Source organism: Dendropsophus ebraccatus, chromosome 5 (genome assembly GCF_027789765.1).
Source record: "Dendropsophus ebraccatus isolate aDenEbr1 chromosome 5, aDenEbr1.pat, whole genome shotgun sequence".
NCBI lineage: Eukaryota > Metazoa > Chordata > Amphibia > Anura > Hylidae > Dendropsophus > Dendropsophus ebraccatus.
This window is the reverse complement of record NC_091458.1, coordinates 140,039,456-140,059,322: the sequence shown is the minus strand read 5'-3', so window position 1 is coordinate 140,059,322 and position 19,867 is coordinate 140,039,456. Positions and strand designations below refer to the sequence as shown.

General features: G+C 46.0%; 1 protein-coding gene across 1 annotated transcript in view; it reads right to left on the bottom strand.

Annotated features, from left to right (window-relative positions):
* The window catches only part of ACACA (acetyl-CoA carboxylase alpha), a 220,232-nt gene that overhangs the window by 119,298 nt on the left and 81,067 nt on the right, over positions 1 to 19,867 (bottom strand). The window contains exons 29-31 of the mRNA XM_069971462.1: positions 7,644 to 7,667; positions 6,832 to 6,975; positions 3,369 to 3,471 (exon numbers count right to left, since the gene is read on the bottom strand). Of these exons, the coding sequence (XP_069827563.1) occupies positions 3,369 to 3,471; positions 6,832 to 6,975; positions 7,644 to 7,667 (271 nt within the window). The remainder of the gene's footprint in view (positions 1 to 3,368; positions 3,472 to 6,831; positions 6,976 to 7,643; positions 7,668 to 19,867) is intronic.

The following is a 19,867-nucleotide window of genomic DNA, read 5'->3' as shown; positions in this document are numbered from 1 at the left end:
CAGGCCCTTACATGGCCCTCTAGATGGAGAAGTGTTATAGCTCTTAGAAGGCGAGGAGGAAAAATAAAAATGCAAAAACGTAAATTGGCAACCATTTTTTTTCTGCTTATTAAAGGATTAATGATCATGACCGTTAATAACGGCTGCAACCACTGTTATTTGCCCTTATCTTTACATTGTGGGAACCTAGGCCTTATACTGCAGTGTATTATGCCTGTCTTTGTTCAATTACGCTGACATCTACCTAATCTGCTGGGGCAGATTTAACCAATATACATAAATAGCTAAAATCTGCAGTAACGAATCGGCACCATCAGGTCCGCAGTGCGAGATTCTGTACATGTGCTAGTACCCGGACAGGCATAGATTGGCTTCCGCAGCCAGATGACCATTCTGAGGCCTCTAGTGGCAATGGCTGCCATCAGCTCCCCGGGAGTACCAAGGGTGCATAGAGGGAGCCCCCCCCTCTCTCAGTCACTGTTAGATGCTGCGGTAGCACTGACCAAAGCATTTAAGGGGTTAACTGTCACAATCAAAGCACAGCTCAGCCCCTTTGCCATCTCATGTATGTAAATGTATGTCCATTATGAGGGAATGCCTCACTAAAATGGTTGCACAGTACCTCCCATTTGCAGGAAGGGGTTAGATAAATTCCGTTCCTTTAATCTGCGTTTTATCTAAGAACTCCGCGCTACTTCTCAGCACAGTTGTTTTTTTTTTTGTACTTTTTTCAACTTCAAGGCATCTCTGAACCATTCCCCAAACATAACTGCATATGTCACACTGAGGCTGTATTAATGCTTTGCAGAGCAGAACCGCTTAGTATATCATAATACGGTGTCCCACAAATCCGTGTCTCTTAATACATGTCAGAATCTTGCGAGCTTCACACTAAAGAACAGCATGCAGTGTCAGTCAGCTTACGGGGGGTTTCCACAACTGTTCTATAAACTAGCACTGCTGTGACTTTTGCATTTTTTTTGTTCTAGATACACTTTAACTCTTTATTTCCAGCACTGTCTTTTAAGGTGGGTCACATGTCTGTGATTTCTTTACTTCCTGTAATGTTATGTTCCCAGTATCTTCCAGCACAAGTCATCAGATGGGAGGAGTCATCAGATGGGAGGAGTCATCAGATGGGAGGAGTCATCAGATGGGAGGAGTCATCAGATGGGAGGAGTCATCAGATGGGAGGAGTCAGGCATCCCATTCATGGGTTGGCTGGAATTTAACATGGATTTTAGCCACGTCCCAGGAAGCAGAGCTTAGATCAGAGCCCAGTAAGAGCAGCATGATGTGGAGGAGACCAGGGAATGATAGTTAAAATTATGGTGGGCACAAAAGCCTTGCAGCGCTACAGTTCTGGGATCAAATCCCACCAAAAGCAGCATTTGCAGTGAGTCTGTACCCTTTGTACTATGTGGGTTTCCTCCCACTCTTCAAAACAAGAAAGGTCAGTTATAATCGTTTAGCCAGGGCTGCACAAACATCGTTAGGAATGTCTGTGCAGCCTTTGCCCAGTTTACATCACCCGCCCACGCTCCTGGTCTTCTCCTGCACTCCTATGAAACAGAGTGCAGGAGAAGACAAAAAGTGTGGACAGGTGATGTAAACTGTTGAATCGTTAGCCGTGCATCGATATTACATGTAGCAATGCATGCTCAGCAGACAATGATTTTAGGTCAGAGCCTAAAGAAATGATCAACCGATGATTGTTTTCTCTATTAAACAGAGCAATAATCGACCAAATCAGGGTCCCTTAGTCAAGGAGCAATGTAAATTATGACAATCTCTGTACAGCACTGCAGAAGTTGAGAATAATGTATATAGGTTACTAACGAGTTTAGCTTTAGACCACACAAGGGATCAGAGTCCCACTATTATCCTCTCCAGGATGCTAAAGCCGTGTGCGGTCCTGGTGTGGGAAGTGGCTGGTCCCAAGAACCAGACAGTGTTGGTGCAATGCACCAGTGAACGGGCTGAATAAGCAAAGTCAGCAGGATGGGTTATTAACAAGAGAATCAGCGTGGTACCAGGGATGGGACAGGGGTATAGTTAGGGTCCTATTTCACGGGCCCGATCAACGATGTAAACGAGCGCCGATCTGCTAGATCACCGCTCGTTTACTGGGCCTATTCCACGGCCCGATGATCGTTCAGCGAGGACTGCAGGGACATCGTTACCGATGTCCTTGCAGCCCTTGCAGCATACATTACCTGTCAGGTCTTCTGCTCCGCTCAGGCTTCCTCCCCGGGTCCCGCGCGCTCTAGCTTCAGAATGGCCTGTCAGCTGACAGGCCACTCAGCCAATCACAGGCCGCGGGGGTCCCGGCCTGTGATTGGCTGAGCGCTCCGTCAGCTGACAGGCCATTCTGAAGCTAGAGCTCGCGGGACCTGGGGAGGAAGACGGAGCGGAGCAGGAGACCTGATAGGTAATGTATGCTGCTGCTGCTTCTCAAATCGTCGGTCACCCCCCGTGCACCGCTATTCAACAGTAGCAATGCACAGTGGGGGAATGATGATTTTAGGTCTGGCCCTAAATGAACGATCAGCCGATGACACGATCATCAGCTGATCGTTCTCTTTATTTCACCGAGCGATAATCGGCCGAATCGGGCCGATTATCGTTACTGTGGAATAGGGCCCTTAGTCTGACGCACCATTAGGGTAGGCAACTCAAAAGGAAAGCTCGTATTAAGATATATGCTTCAGATATACTGAATGTGCCAGTTCTATAGTTTTCAGGGGAGACAGATTGGCTTTAAAAAGTACTCTTGTTTAGTCTGAAATACATTATGGGTGACCTGTCTGTGGTCTGTAATAAATTATACAGGTCTTTCTGAAGTCTAAGCTAAATTTTGGGGGGAACCTATTGTATAGTGGAGGTCTGTCTGAGATCTGTATAACATTATAGGGGTCTGATCTCAGACAGACCTCCACAATGTAATACAGACCCCATACAGACCCTAATAATGCAAAACAGACAACAGATTTGGTTGACCCATGGCCGATCACCTTCCTCTTGCTCCATCTCCACGGATCAGGATGACGTACACAGTAGATCTGGGAATTGGGCCCGCTCTTTTCATCAAGCGGCGTATCCGATTACACAATAGGATGCTAGACGGCTCCATCAAACATAAGCAGCCTATGGGATGCTTACTGCTCACTTGTCCATTAGGCTGCTGACATCTAATGTGGGTGCCAGGGGTCCTTCATTGCACTTGCAAGGTGGCATCCTGGGCACTGGACCACCAGCCCTTAATACAGCTCTGCTAATTCTTTTATTTTTGATATCTTTGTCTCATAGAAAATGGATTGTTTTCTGAGAATCCTATGTACTATTACACTAAATTTCCACATACGTACCTTATTGTCATCTTCATCATACAGAGACGGATGACCTGCCTCGGGGAACATCGGACTTTGGGGAGGGGAGTCCGAGAAGCAACTCATGACATCATCAAACATTCTGTAAAGAACAGGATGGTAAAATAAGTTAAGTGAACATCATAATAAATCAGTTGTGATTTCTGTGGATTTGGTAAATTTGCCTTATGTTCCCACAATCCCTCGCTGTACTTTGTGAAGCCTGCTCAACTTCATGCGAAATGTTAGAAGGAAGTTCCAATGTGAAAGCCATGGAGGCCGACATGCAGGAAGCTTGCATTAATCTAATCAGCCTTTATTAGGCAAATAAGAGAAAAGCTTATGACGTGAGCAATGAGAGCGGTGTAATCGCCTCTCTTCCCAGGGGTCGTGCATCTGCACACATGGAAAGACAGATGCCACACTCATTGATTCAAGAGAAGAAAGTCCCTGCTGGGCCGTAGTCGACAGTTCTGCCTAATTCTTCCTGACATTTCATTCCTTACTGTGCAAGCAGATTCCTATATTCCCCGCTCCCGAACCAGACACCAGCTCCCACCACCAAACTGCGTGTGGGGAGTCATGCAGAAAGAGATGAGGAAAAGAAACATTAGCGCAATCCATTCAGCTTTATAATATTCCATAGGGTTTGGAAGCATAAACTACAGCCTGTATTACGGGATTTCTTCTGAAATTATCCAGTATGAAACTACTTTACCATCCAATGACTTCTGGTTATAGAGAGAAGATAAATTCACAACTAAAGTCTTTAGTTTGCTCAATATTACCCTTCATACTTAAAGGTAATCATGTGCTTAGAAAGTACCTGTAGCCAACTCCCCCCCCCCACCCCACAAAAAAAAAAAAAGTTCAATTAAAAAGGTTGAGTTCTCCCCAATTTATTTTCTTTTAAAGTGTCACTGTTGTTAAAATTTTTTTTTTTTTTTTTTCAGAAATCAATAGTACAGGCGATTTAAAGAAACTTTGTAATTGGGTTTATTAGTCGAAGTATGCATTTTTACCATGAAAAAGCAGTTTGAAGCTCTCCTCCCTGTCTTCATGGTTCCCTTATGGAGAGGGGAGGGGTGCAGGGAGATGAGGCACCAAAACAGGACAACAAAGAGTTAATTTACAGCTACATCACTGGCTATCTCCTCTGAAGTCAGCACTGACCTCTCTGACCTCTGGATAGTACTTTCACAGGTCCCGCTGTGTAATCCTTTGTTCTCTGCTGTCAACTAATCTCCCTCCTTCCTCCTCCCCCTCCCCTCCCCATAGAACAGACAGGGCTTGACTGATGTAAAAGAATTGCGATTTCCTGATAACGAGCAGGGGATGAGAGAGAGAGGAGGGGGGCGGGGGACCTGGGGAAAGTCTTTTTGAATGCAGATAATGGCAGATTTGCCTAATAAACCCAATTACAAAACTTTTTTAAAACGACAGTGACACATTAAATTAACCGGTGAAAGATTTGTAATTTACTTTTATTACAAAATCTCTAGTCTTCCAGTACTTATCAGCTACTGTATATCCTGCAGGATGTGGTGTATTATTTTCAGCCTGGAGAGCAGGAGAGGTTTTCTATGGGGATTTGTTACTGCTCTGGACAGTTCCTGACATGAACAGATGTGGCAGCAGAGAGCACTGTGTCAGACTGGATAGAATACACTACTTCTTGGTGGACATACAGCAGCTTATAAGTACTGGAAGACTGGAGATTTTTTTCCCCCTGATTCAAAAAATTCTAAATTTTATTGAAGAGATATATAAAAGGTACATAGAAACAATTTCTAAAAGGAAAAAAAAAACTATGAACAATAGTGATCTGTGGATCTAACATAACTGAAGGAAAACACAACTACAGAGTACAGCTTGCTTGGTCAATAGAAGGCAGAAAAAAAGAAGAAAAAAAAAAGGACATCAACATGGTGATTAACTAATATAGCGGCAACTTAAAAACACCTGAGATGAATACTAAATTTTTTTAACAGAAGTAAATTACAAATCTCTGGCACTTTCTGGCACCAGTTGATCTGAAGAAAACATTTTTTGGTAAACAACCCCTTTAAAATGAATCTGCAATTCGCATTTTGAACTGCAGACACTGGTAGATGCTTACAAGACAAGACAACAAATAGACAACAAAGTAAAGTGGACACTCTTAAGAAATCCAGCGTATCGGAGGCTGCATAGAATTTTACCTTAATCAAAGCAAAAATATTATTGCACTTTGTGCATGGGAGGACAGGCCTCCTACAATGGCGCACCCCTTTCCACCCACATAGCAAACGGCCCGCAAAACTTAAAGATGTGGCAAAATTTTTGAGTGGGGGGGGGAGAGGGGTCCTTATAATAATGCATTTTAGTTTATAATAAACTCGCTTGCAGACATACAGGTAAAAATTAAAAAAAAATATATATTACTATTTCTAATACAGTGAAGCCGTCAGTTGTTAAAGTGACACTGGCACCCCCTATTTGCTTTTTGACTGCTCTCCACAGGTGTAAAGGCTAAATGTTACAGCTTTCATTACTTATTTTATATCACACCTTATGGTGCTTGTTCTAGTAAAAAGTTGTTTTTATCACCTGTGGATTGGTATATGTGGGCGGGGCCTCGCGGCCTTTGTGCCACATCCGCCCATAGCACCACTTAGCCCCGCCCCATCTGTGACACAATCGCCGCATAGGCCCCGCCCCCTCAGCAGCCATTGGAAGGGCCAGCCTAAAGCTCTAGGCCCCACCCCCTAGATTGTCCAACACCAATGGCTGCAGAGGGGGTGGGGCCTATGCGGCAATGACGTCACAAATGGGTGGGGGGCTAAGTGGCGCTAGGGGCGGAGCGATGTGGCACAAAGGCCGCGAGGCCCCGCCCACATATACCAATCCACAGGTGATAAAAACAACTTTTTACCAGAACAAGCACCATAAGGTCTGATATAAAATAAGTAATGAAAGCTGTAACATTTATCCTTTACACCTGTGGAGAGCAGTCGAAACGCAAATAGGGGGTGACAGTGTCACTTTAAAGGTGTAAGGCCAGCTTTAGGGCCTATTCCCACCTTCCATGAAGCACAGAACCTACAGACAGGCCTCCCTGCCCGGTATCATGTATCAATATGATGTAGAGAGCAGGGATAGTTTTTGAGGTCGCAGACAGTCGAAGATCGTTCCATGTAATGGGGCCCTTACTCAGGCCCATTTGTTCTACTCCAGTGGGAGGCAGAACTCTATTAAAGACCTTAGAGCTCCCCAGGTGAGGGGCAGCATTCGGCCTGTGGGGCCGGGACAAGTGTCATACAATTTTCCTATGCAGCACGTATATGAATAGATATGTCCCATAAGTAATCTATTACAGCCTGTGTCTGTATCTGTCGGTCACTAAATAATTTTACAGAAACACAAAGTGCAAAGAAAACCACACATTATTTTTATACAAATATTCCACAGAAACATAACGTACCTGACAAAATCATCAAAAGTCCGAAACGCAACCATGCCTCCCATTCTCTGACATGGAGGAGTAAATGAGGTATCAAGTAGGACATCACTGACGCTAGCCACATGCACCATCCCATAATGGTTTAGATTGGATGAGAATGACATTCTGCAGAACACAATAAGCAAAAAAAAGTCAGCATAAAAAACAAATGTATTCCACCGAATGCCTTCCCTTCTTAAATACACCATCATTCTGTAACCAGCACTGATCCGGGGGGATAGATCAGAGTGGCTTGTGTGACTCAGGACCTGTGGCTGATGGAATTTTCGGATCCCTGTACTGTTACCCCTCTGACTACATCACTGGTTTGCCCCTAATGCGGTTTTCTGACTTCTATCTATTAATATCAACGAAGCCAATGTTTTCTAGTCCCAACATCTAAAGCTACGTTTAGAACTCTGCTGCTTAGCTTAAAGGGGCAATTTCGAGAATAGAAACCCAAGCCTCCAGCCAGAGCAAAGCAGCGGCCACTCTGACAGAAGACTTGGGTTACTGTTATCGAGATCACGAGGCTCCCAGTAACTGCTGTAAGTCCCAGTGATCAACCAGTTATAAGATAGGGGATAACTGGTGGGACAAAGCCTTAAAATTAATAAGTGACCTTACGACTAAACGTGTTACAGGTATCGTACCCTATAAACCTACTTACCCCAGCAACCTTGCAAAATGTGCTTATTAAACTAAGATTATTTTACAGTAATAAATAAGCAATTACTAATAACATGTTAAATATCAACCATTGCTATCTTACACTGACAAAATAAAAGGCATACCTGTTCAAAGTAGGGATGTTCCCTCTGTAATCAAACAATAAAAAAAAATATATATATGTTAGTAATAGAAGACAACACATAATAAGAAACTGAAGTATAGCTACTTAGGTGTAAGTAATAATTAAAGGAGAATTATTGTATTACCCCCCAAAAGTTATACAAATCACCAATATACACTTATTACGGGAAATGCACATAAAGAGCTTTTTCCCCTGCACTTACTACTGCATCAAGGCTTCACTTCCTGGATAACATGGTGATGTCACTTCCTGGATAAAATGGTGATGTCACGACCTGACTCCCAGAGCTGTGCAGCTGTGGCTGCTGGAGAGGATAATGGCAGAGGGATGCTCAGTGTCCCTCCAGTGCCCTGTGTCCCTCAGTGTCTCCCTGCCATCATCCTCTCCAGCAGCCACAGCCTGCACAGCTCTGGGAGTTGGGTCGTGACATCACCATGTTATCCAGGAAGTGAAGCCCTGATGCAGTAGTAAGTGCAGGGAAAAAAAGCACTTAACATGCATTTCCTGTAATAAGTGTATATTGGTGATTTGTATAACTTTTGGGGGGCAATACAATACTTTAAATAACATTTTTCACCAGACTTTTCCTTTAATTTATCTGAACTGCACCGAACACTTTAAGGCAGAGCTCACACTCACACAAATATCCAGAGATCTTAACACACAGATAAATGGAAAGATCTGCAACAAATCTGCTCTGGGTGAACATACTTTAAAAGCAGGGGAAAGAATAAGAAACCTCATCTGATATACAATATGCAGTTCGGATCATCAGACCCACGGTCAGGCCGTAACACTCAGGTAAAGCTGTGCCAATATCGTGATGCCAGTTTAAAACTAGCAAAAATGAGACCAATACCATTCATCGTCTGTAGAAACATGGAACCAGACATCAAGCCCCAAGGTAGAATGCCAAGATCACTTAAAAGACAACCCTGGCGGTGTTTGAAAAAAAAAAAAAAAAGAGTTCATACTCACCATCCTGATTCTAATTGTCAATCTCCATTTGACGTGGCCCCCCCATCAGCTTCGGTCAGCATTGTCAGTTGTCCCTCACTTTCTGGTGTAAGGAATGGGAAAGAAAAAAAGTCTACTGGTGCACGTATCGGCAGCCTCTTCATTGGCTAGATCACATCACATGGCTTCCCACTTAAGTAGACAATTGGCGCAGAGCAAACTTTAAGCCATGTGATGAGCTCCAGACAATGAAGAGGCCTTCTATTCAGTCCCATACAAAGAGAAGGAGGATCAGGGCAGCCCCCCCACTTGACATTGACACAAAATGGTGCCAGGGGAAGAGGACATGTTCGACAGCTATTAGGTAAGTATGCTTTCTTTCACTTGCAGCGGAGGGGGGGAGCGGAATGGGGCAGGAAAGCTAATTAACACACATTACCGAGTTATACGATTTTGTAATGTGTGTTCATTAAGTAGGGAAAAAGAAAAAACACACCGGAGTTGTCCTTTAAGATCAATAACATGGGCAGAAATTGTGAGAAGTAAGCACAATAAAAACATCTTTATCTTTTCCAAATAAAATTAGTAAAAATCTAAAACGCCCCGATCTCTTTGATCTGTAACTGGAGCCATTTGGATTTTCCGTTGATTCAACAGTAAATACCTGAAATAAATGGTATCTCCGTTATATTAAGAATAATCCATATCATTTATTAAGCAGCGAGGAAGAAGGAACAACAGATATGCAAAATCTAAACGACGGGACCGTGATTACACTTCACTCGCCATTATGGTAAATCTATTTTTTTTGCACAAAAAGCAGCAACTAATGGGGTGTAGAGAAGATCCGGGGGAGAGGTGCACAGTAACACACACACTTGCTGGGAAGTTAATGATGTAGACTCAGTTTATGTATAAGTAAAGGTCTAGAACATTGGAGGAAAAAAAAACGAAAAAAACAAACAAACTATAATACATACATAAAAATTGCAAAGAAGCCAATGGTGACCTAACAGATATAAGAGAGAACACACCAACCGCTTAATAGTCCGCACTGGTGATTATTAGGCTGCTATGTGTCATTGATAGAGACACAATATTGTGGACCGCGGTGTGTCAGAACCAGGAAGGCCATGCAATGTTAGGGCTGGAGGCTGATGAAGAAGAGATCCAGCGCTGAATTAAAGGGATTATCTTGCATAAGAAAAAACACAGCCACTCTCTCCCAGAGACAGCAATTAAGCTCCATTCACTTTAAAGGAACTGAACTGCAAAACCCACACCCCTGCTGGAGACATAAGTAGCGCTGCCTCTGGGGACAGTAGCTCCTTGTGTACTCACTGTATACACTGACAGCAGCTCCCTGTACTCACTGTATATACTGACACCAGCTCCCTGTGTACTCACTGTATATACTGACAGCAGCTCCCTGTGTACTCACTGTATATACTGACAGCAGCTCCCTGTGTACTCACTGTATATACTGACAGCAGCTCCCTGTGTACTCACTGTATATACTGACAGCAGCTCCCTGTACTCACTGTATATACTGACAGCAGCTCCCTGTACTCACTGTATATACTGACAGCAGCTCCCTGTGTACTCACTGTATATACTGACAGCAGCTCCCTGTGTACTCACTGTATATACTGACAGCAGCTCCCTGTGTACTCACTGTATATACTGACGGCAGCTCCCTGTGTACTCATTGTATATACTGACGGCAGCTCCCTGTGTACTCACTGAACTTACTGACAGCAGCTCCCTGTATACTCACTGCACTTACTGACAGCCGACCTATCAAGACTGGCCCCGGCTTCTTTGTTATGAATAGAGCAATGGGTACGGCATGTGACCCGTGACTCTATTCATTCCTATGGAGCCATCAGAAAGAGCCTAATGCTGTACTCATCTCTTTCTGGTGCCTCCATAGATAACGAATGAAGCCACCAAAGAAAGCAGAGTACAGCACTTGGACCTTTCTGCCAGCTCCATAGGAATGAATAAAGCCACGGGTCACATGCCATACCTGGGGCTCTTTTCAAAAACAAAGGAGCCACAGACCGATACGGAGATCGCCAAGGGGTATGGGGGTTGGACCCCCTGCAATCTCTTACTTTTCCCCAATCCTGTGGACTGGCCATGACATTGGACTGTCCATGACGTTGTACCTGTGGCAGGGAGAAACTAGGATGACACCGGGGAGTGAGGACAGGTACCGTATACAGTTTATTATTTACTATATATAGCAAGGGCAGCACGGACAATCGCTAACAATATATAAGTATGTACATACACAGCCCTCGTTGCACCATAATTGAACCATATAATAGGCTTAGTAAACGAACATTGATCTAGCAGATCGTCGCTTGTCTACTAAAGCCAACCACAGAGCGAACAATAAACCAGGGATTTAAAGGGATTTGTTACAAAATAAACCCAGGGCAGCCAGGTTAGCTTCAAAGTAAATACATACCCAGTGATGTGATTACATTTTATACTTATAAGTGCTAGTATAATATAAAAACACCACCTGAACGGTAATCTCCACCCGAGATGCAGGTCTCACCCCTAAGGTTGGGTTCCCTCATAGCAGATAGTATGATTATTTGCTTACTACACAGTATAAAATGTAACAAGCGATGTATGCTTACATTTATGGCGTTCTGTATTTTACATGAAAGACAATAAAAAGTCCATTTACAGTTTACCTATCCGTCCCATCACTAAATAATAGAAATACACCGGGTGATTAATAAAACTGAAGAACACAAACTACAACTGGAAGAAGCGCGAACAAGCCACAGATCTACAGAAGTGAGTGAATAACTGGGGAAAAGGAGCATTCTGATAAAAGTAAAAAAAAAAACACTATTTTCCAGTACATTGACTGACCTTTGTGCTTACAAAGACACACATTTCAGCAATCATCAGCAATATGTGAAAAATAAATCCAGACTATGCCGAGAAGGGACAGCTGAACAATGGATGCCGAGCATTTACACGTCCTCTTATTCATGCCAGTTGAAAACACAGCAGGGAGCAAATTTATGGGTCCCAGAGCCTCGTCCTATAAGGAAGGTGTATGTGTGTGAACTGTGCTCGCTCTCTTCCAGAAGCTTAGAAGAACATGCTTAATGGAATACAGATTAAAGTATTTCTACAGACTGGTGAGGGTCCACACGCTATAAATAAATAAAAAAAATTATATACATATATATATATATATATATATATATATATATATATATATATATATATATATATATACACACATACACACACTTAACTGTTTGACACCAATTTATTAAATGGGAAATATCAGCTGTCCCTACTGCAAAGGAGGTGCTAAGGATGAATGTCTCGTACCTCCATCCTCAGCGCCCTTCTCATGCTTTCACGCCACAGTCTAGTTAAACTGTTAGGAGCACTGCCCCACCCCCTTGGCACCAATCAGACCCCAGACCATGGGATAGTGCTCCCAACGGTCTTAACTGCACAGGAACGGCGCCGAGGATGAAGGCATGAGACAAAATGCATGTTGTTGTTGTTGGACAGTGCCTTATGGTCAGGGCTTCATGCACCATATCCCAGTCTAGATCGGCATTGCCCCCTCCGTGACTTCATCGGTGCTTAGGCCCCGCCCCCTCAGCAGAGTCATTGGAATGGGCCGACCTAGAGGCCTAGGCCCCGCTCCAGAGATCACAGTGGGAGCAAGCCTATGCCTTTAGGTTAGCCCATTCCAATGATGGTGTTGAGGGGATTGGGCATAAGCACCAATGACATCATGGAGGAAACGGGGCCTATGCTGCCAATAGGGCACGACGGCCGTGAACCCCCGCCCATACTACACTGTCCACCAACAAATAACATGAATTTTGGAGGGGAGAGGCCACCAAGAAAACCAAGACAGTACGAGGACTGCCTGGAAAACATAGATATAGCCATAGGCTTTGTACACGGGCTGTCTCCACCTTCTCGACGCAGCGGAAAGACAGTGGGATTCGAAAGTCAACAGTTCTGCTTCATACAAAGCTAAACCTGACGCTTCACTCATCTCTAATAAGGATACATAAAGCCTGACGTTCTGATAGTTCAAAAAGTTCTAAAAAAAAAAGTCAATGAAAACATTGATTCACAAATTGCAAAAACTAAGCCCTCAGATCCCTCCATCAATAATAGAATAAAACAGGATTTGTGAAATATGACAATACACTTTTTTCTTTTCTAACATACAGCTCTTCGTAAAAAGTTGGTTTACCAAATGGTGCAAACAGAGTAGATAAATCGTAAAAAAATACACTTTTTTTTTTTTTTTTTTTTTTTTTAAACAAGCAGGACAATTTGAATTTTGATGAATGAAAGTTCTTCAAATTGTTAATAAAATGTTAATATTTTCTCAATAAGGTTGAATGTATCGACCAAAGTATACCGCGATCATCAAGTACAACAACATGTCGTAAAAAAACAGAATCTCACAACCACTTGGATAAGTTCAAGGAGCTCAAAGTTTTTACTAAATAAAGTGAGACAGGTTAGATTTGCAAAGACTGCTTGTCACAATACACACAACTCAGCCATTACATTAAACTTAGCAGTCTACAGAATTCAGCTCCCTGTAGCAGAAATAAAGGGACAGAGCGCACAGCAGCCCCTTCGTTCTAGCTATTGGTGGAGTCCTTAGCAGCCGGACCATAGCCGATATACATTGTATATGACATGTAAGAAGGTTTTTTAAAAATAGTAGTTCCACTTTAACCCTTTCACGACCTGGGTCATTGATGCCTTAATGCCCAGGTCGTTTTAGAATATCAGATCATGGGATAATAATGATCACGTATACATATAACATGTGGGTGTCGGCTCATGAGTTTTTAACCTGGAGGCCTATAGATGCTGCGGTCGTGCTGACCGAATTATCTATAGGGTTAACTCTCAGCACAGGAGCCCGGCTTCAGTGCTGAGAGTTGCGTCGAGTTGCGTGCCAAGATAGCCGGGACCCGCCGCGGATGACACAGGCGCAGCATCAGGCATAGGCTGCAGCGACGTTAGTTTACTGTGGAGCGGCGGTAGGGTGTTAAGGTCTGAAGTCGACTCTGTTATGATGATGTTGCTGGTTCACCAGTTGTTCTTCCTTTGGCTGCTTTTAGTAGATTGTAACCACTTTATACTAGAGACACCGCCACACCGGGACACCGTAATCTAGCCAACACAGATTAGTCAGAGTCTTTCGGATTGTTATGTTTGCCCATTTTCCTTCATCTAGCACAGGGTTTCTCAACCTGCGGTACGCGTACCCCAGGGGGTACGCGACGCAGGTTGAGGGGGTACGCCGGAAGAGTGAACAAAAAAAAAAGCTAACAGCACCTCTGCTTTGCTTAATCAACAGCTGAGGGCCGCTGAGGACGTCTTGTTTCAGAGCGGGGAGGGAGGTGCGGGCCATCCATCACCTGCTCCCTCTTCCTTGATGCGGTCTCCTCTGTCATACTCCTGCACTGCCTGCGCGGATGTAACTAGCAGCCCTGTTGTCTTTTAAGACGCACACGTAGGTTGAGGCTGCGGGGACATCCGGGGCAGGCAGTTCCTCTGTACCAGGCAGCCTGCACCAGGACCTGACAGAAGAAACCGAGGAGAACACTTCATGGATGGGGGAGATGCTGGGAGAACGCTACAAGAGGAGCTGCAGACAAGTGAGTGGTTTGTTGTTGTTGTTGTTGTTGTTTTATTTTTTTTTTAGTGAGGGCCCGGAGGGGATATAAACTCAGACTCCAGTCAGTGGGCCCCAACCTATCCTGTGGCTGCAGGGGAGAGCACAGAGCCGCAGGAACTTCCTGATGTTCATTCTTGGCTGGTGTGGTAATCCTCTCCCCTGCACACACAGGCAGCAGCACCCGGTGATATCGTCTCCTCCCCCGACCCGGACACAGAGGAGGAAAACTTCCTGTACCTCCTGCTCCCTTATCTTATCAGGGCTGAGCTACAGTAAGCTTGGAGGAGTGTCACAGCAGGGCCACGAAGGATGTATATGTGTGTGTGTGTGTGTGTGTGTGTGAAGGGGGGGGGGGGGGGGGGGGGGAGGGGGTCACAGTAATGCAGTATATATATATATATATATATATATATATATATATATATATATATGTATATATATATATATATATATATATATATATATATATATATGTATATATATATATATATGTATATATATATATATATATATATATATATATATATATATATATATATATATGCTTAGGGGGTCACAGCAGTGCATTGTATGTGTTTATATGTATGTGTGTATGTATATATATATATATAATATGTGTGTGTGTAGGGGGGTCACGGCAGTGCAGTGTATGTGTTGAGATATAGGTGTGTGTGTGTGTGTGGGGGGGGGTTACAGCAGTGCAGTGTTAGAGCTGGTGATTATATATATATATGTGTGTGTGGGGGGGGGGAGCTAGGGGGTCCAGCTCCTTTCTCAGAATTCACTAGTTTCTTCTGATCAGTAACTTGTATTAATTTATTGCTGACAGCAGTTTAACCCTTACACTGCCTTCCTGCAGCTCATGAACCTGTCTGTTTGCTGCAATAAAGAAGTCTCTGATAAGAAGAAACTGAAGGAGCCAGAGAAGTGACAGCTAGTCCCAGTATAGGGCCCATATTCCTATAGTAAGGACCCTATTAGACAGAGCAATAATCTGCTGGTAATCAGGACGATTCGCTGATCATCGCTCTGTGTAATACAGACAATGATCAGCTGATAACAATGATCATCAGCTGATTGTTGTCGTTAATTCCAGCCTATAAATCATTGGCCGCTAGGCTGCACACGTGCAGTAATAGTGATGAGCGCCCAACGGCTGAGGACTGTGTCGAAAAAAACTATAAACGTTATACATGCCTGTCCTTGCTCCCAGGGTTCTCCTCACTTCTGTCCGGTCCCCACAGCTGCCACTGGAACTTCAGAGCCAGTCAGTGGACGAGATTGGGACCACCATGGCCAGTGATTAACTAAGCGGCCTGTCACTTCAGAGACCAGATCTGAAGTTCCAATGGCAGCTGCGGGGACCGGACAGAAGTGAGAAGAACACAAGGAGCATGGACAAGTGAGTGTACATAACATTTATTGCATGGATATCACTAACTCTAGATAGAGATTTATATATATATATTAGGGCTGGGCGGTATACCGCAAAAATACCGATACCGTCACTGGCGTCGGTTAACCGACTTCAACTTAGCCAGGACGGTAATTGCGGTATTTTTGTATATTTATGTCCCCGCGCCCGTCCTGTCAGAGCCCCACGCGCGCGCGCGCACACACACACACACAAGCGGCCCGGCACGAGCGCTGCACGTCATGTGCAGGGACGCCGGTATCGCCCGCACCGCCCCCGTCTGGTCCAAGCGACCTTCCCCCCCGCCCCCCCGTGCGCGCACCGTCCATGCGCCCACCACCTGTCCGGTCCGGCGTCCCTGCTCACTGTGGGGAGTACAGGACAGCCGCCCTCACGTGCTGCTGCTCCTCCAGCGCTGACACGGCCGCATCCCTGCACACACAGGACAACGTGTGTAGCGCTCGCCGGCCGGGTGGGGGGGTGGCACTCGGAGGGGACTGTGCTGGTCCCCCCTCCCGGACCAGTCCTGTCCGAGTGCCCCCCCCCCCCCCCCACCCGGCCGGCGAGCGCTGCACACGTTGTCCTGTGTGTGCAGGGATGCGGCCGTGTCAGAGCTGGAGGTAGAGGAGCAGCTGACCTGTCCTCTCATCCCCTCAGTAACAGTACAGGAGTGGTAACATAGGAGGAATAATGGGCTGCAGCAGGCAGGATAACTTGTAGCTGTGTGTGGTATCCTGCCAGCTGCAGCACATCCATTCCTCCTATGTTACAGTCCTGTACTGTTACTGAGAAGACTACAGTCATACACCCATGTACGCCCCCCCCCCCCCCCTGTATAGTCATACACCCCTATCCCCCCCTGTATAGTCATACACCCCTATCCCCCCCCTGTATAGTCATACACAGCTGTCCGCCCCCCCCCCGTACAGTCATACACAGCTGTCCGCCCCCCCCGTACAGTCATACACAGCTGTCCGCCCCCCCCCGTACAGTCATACACAGCTGTCCGCCCCCCCGTACAGTCATACACCGCTGTCCGCCCCCCCCGTACAGTCATACACAGCTGTCCGCCCCCCCGTACAGTCATACACCGCTGTCCGCCCCCCCCCCCCCCCCCCGTACAGTCATACACAGCTGTCCGCCCCCCCCGTACAGTCATACACAGCTGTCCGCCCCCCCCGTACAGTCATACACAGTTTTCGGCCCCCCCCACCAGTAAAGTCATACACAGCTGTCCGCCCCCCCCCCCCCCCCCGTACAGTCATACACAGCTGTCCGCCCCCCCCCCCCACCAGTAAAGTCATACACAGCTGTCTGCCCCCCCCCACCAGTACAGTCATACACAGCTGTCCGCCCCCCCTACCAGTAGTCATACACCGCTGTCCGCCCCCCCCACCAGTAAAGTCATACACAGCTGTCCGCCCCCCCCCCCCCCCCCGTACAGTCATACACCGCTGTCCGCCCCCCCACCAGTAAAGTCATACACCGCTGTCCGCCCCCCCCCACCAGTATAGTCATACACCGCTGTCCTCCTCCCCATAGTCATACACCCCTGTCCCCCCCCGTATAGTCATACACCCCTATCCCTATGTGCCCCCCGTATAGTCATACACCACCTGTCCCCCCCTGTATAGTCATACACCCCTATCCCCCTGTATAGTCATACACCCCTATCCCCCTGTATAGTCATACACCCCTATCCCCCTGTATAGTCATACACCCCTATCCCCCCTGTATAGTCATACACCCCTATCCCCCCCTGTATAGTCATACACCCCTATCCCCCCCTGTATAGTCATACACCCCTATCCCCCTGTATAGTCATACACCCCTATCCCCCCCTGTATAGTCATACACCCCTATCCCCCCCTGTATAGTCATACACCCCTATCCCCCCCTGTATAGTCATACACCCCTATCCCCCTGTATAGTCATACACCCCTATCCCCCCCTGTATAGTCATACACCCCTATCCCCCCCTGTATAGTCATACACCCCTATCCCCCCCTGTATAGTCATACACCCCTATCCCCCCCTGTATAGTCATACACCCCTGTCCGCCGTCCCTGTATAGTCATACACCCCTATCCCCCCCTGTATAGTCATACACCCCTATCCCCCCCTGTATAGTCATACACCCCTATCCCCCCCTGTATAGTCATACACCCCTATCCCCCCGTATAGTCATACACCCCTGTCCACCCTCCCCTGTATAGTCATACACCCCTATCCCCCCGTATAGTCATACACCCCTGTCCACCCTCCCCCGTATAGTCATACACCCCTGTCCACCCTCCCCTGTATAGTCATACACCCCTATCCCCCCGTATAGTCATACACCCCTGTCCACCCTCCCCTGTATAGTCATACACCCCTATCTGCCCCGCCCCCTGTATAGTCATACACCCCTATCCCTATGTGCCCCGTGTAGTCATACACTCCTATCTGCCCCTCCCCCTATGTGCCCCCTGTATAGTCATACACCCCTATCCCTATGTGCCCCCTGTATAGTCATACACCCCGATCCACCCCCATATAGTCATACACTTCTATCCCTATGTACTCCCATGTATAGTTCTGTACCCCATCCCTATGTACCTCCTGTATAGTAATACACCCCGATCCACCCCCATATAGTCATACACTTCTATCCCTATGTACCTCCTGTATAGTAATGCACCCCAATCCATCCCCCCCATATAGTCATATACACGTATCCACCCCCCATATAGTTATACACATGTATTCCTATATGACCCCCTGTGTATACACATCCTGTAAAGGCTGTATACCTGTATATACACATCCAGGTCTCTGCTGAGACCCCTAATAATGACAAATAGTAATAATGATAATAGACTAACCATGGGTTGCCGTTCAGTTCTTTTTTACTTTTTCTAATCAAAATATCGCCAGTTTGGCATGGCAAGTGGGTGTGGTTTGCTAAAAGGGGCGTGTCATAATTATCGTTGAATTATCGTTACCGCGGCTACATGTGCGATAAACCGCGATATTGATTTAGGCCAATATCGCCCAGCCCTAATATATATATATACATATATATATATATATACACACATACACACACACACACACAGCCCTTGCTGCACAATGTAATAGGCTTAGTAAGCAAGTGTCAATCAGCGCTCGCTTACTTTAGTGACCGGCCATGTAATAAGTCATGTCATAGAGACGTGTCAAAAGTTTTGATTGGTCCGGGTCTGAGTGTTCTGACCTGTACTGATTGTGAGAACAAGTGAGGAGAAGTACATACTTAGCGCGGTCCTCTCCCGGCTTTGAGTCATATCAGGAGTCGGGCTCTGACTGATTGCCTATGCAAGCGAAATGGACTGCGCCGACTGTGGTCCTCTCCTGGCTCGTTCTCCAGATCGGTACAGGTGTGAACACTCGACTAGTGTACCTGTACAGCAGTCCTAAATAAAGCCCCGTCCTGTGCTCACTGTTGGATATAGTAAGAGTTGCATACCTCTTAGCAAATCTGGTGCGACCTACACCTTTTCCCTGGTTTATGCCCCCCCCCCCACCATGTGTGTCCCCGTGTATTCTGATCTTCCGCAATGCATTTAGTGTACCATGCACTTAGGATCCTCCAACTACAACAGCTGCAAACACTACAACTCCCAGCATTTACTGACAGCCTGCTTCTCTCAGGGAATGCTGGGAGTTGTAGTACAAATGAACAGACAACTTAAGGGGTTGTCCCCTCAGAAACCAGAACTCCCAGGATACCCTGAGAGCTCCATAAGTTCCACACTGGGAGCCGCTCAGATTGCAGTACAGCGCAGACATTGGGGCCCAACAGATGACTGTGCTGTAGGGCCCTCCTGAGAATCCAGGACACATGTCCCAAATACCCAGGCGAACATATTCATCTGTGTGTGTTTGCCTTTAAAGCAGAAGGGTGGTAGTACAATTAGATTATGGGGTGCCCAAGCACATTTTTTGCACAGGGACCTTCTGCAGTCTATGTCTATAGAAAAACTTTATGGGACACAGAGGGGGCATATAAACACTATATGGGGGGAGGGGGCGCAGAAGCGGTCTATATAAAATGTGGGGCACAGAGGGGCTATATGCACACTATGTGGTGCACAGAGGGTGT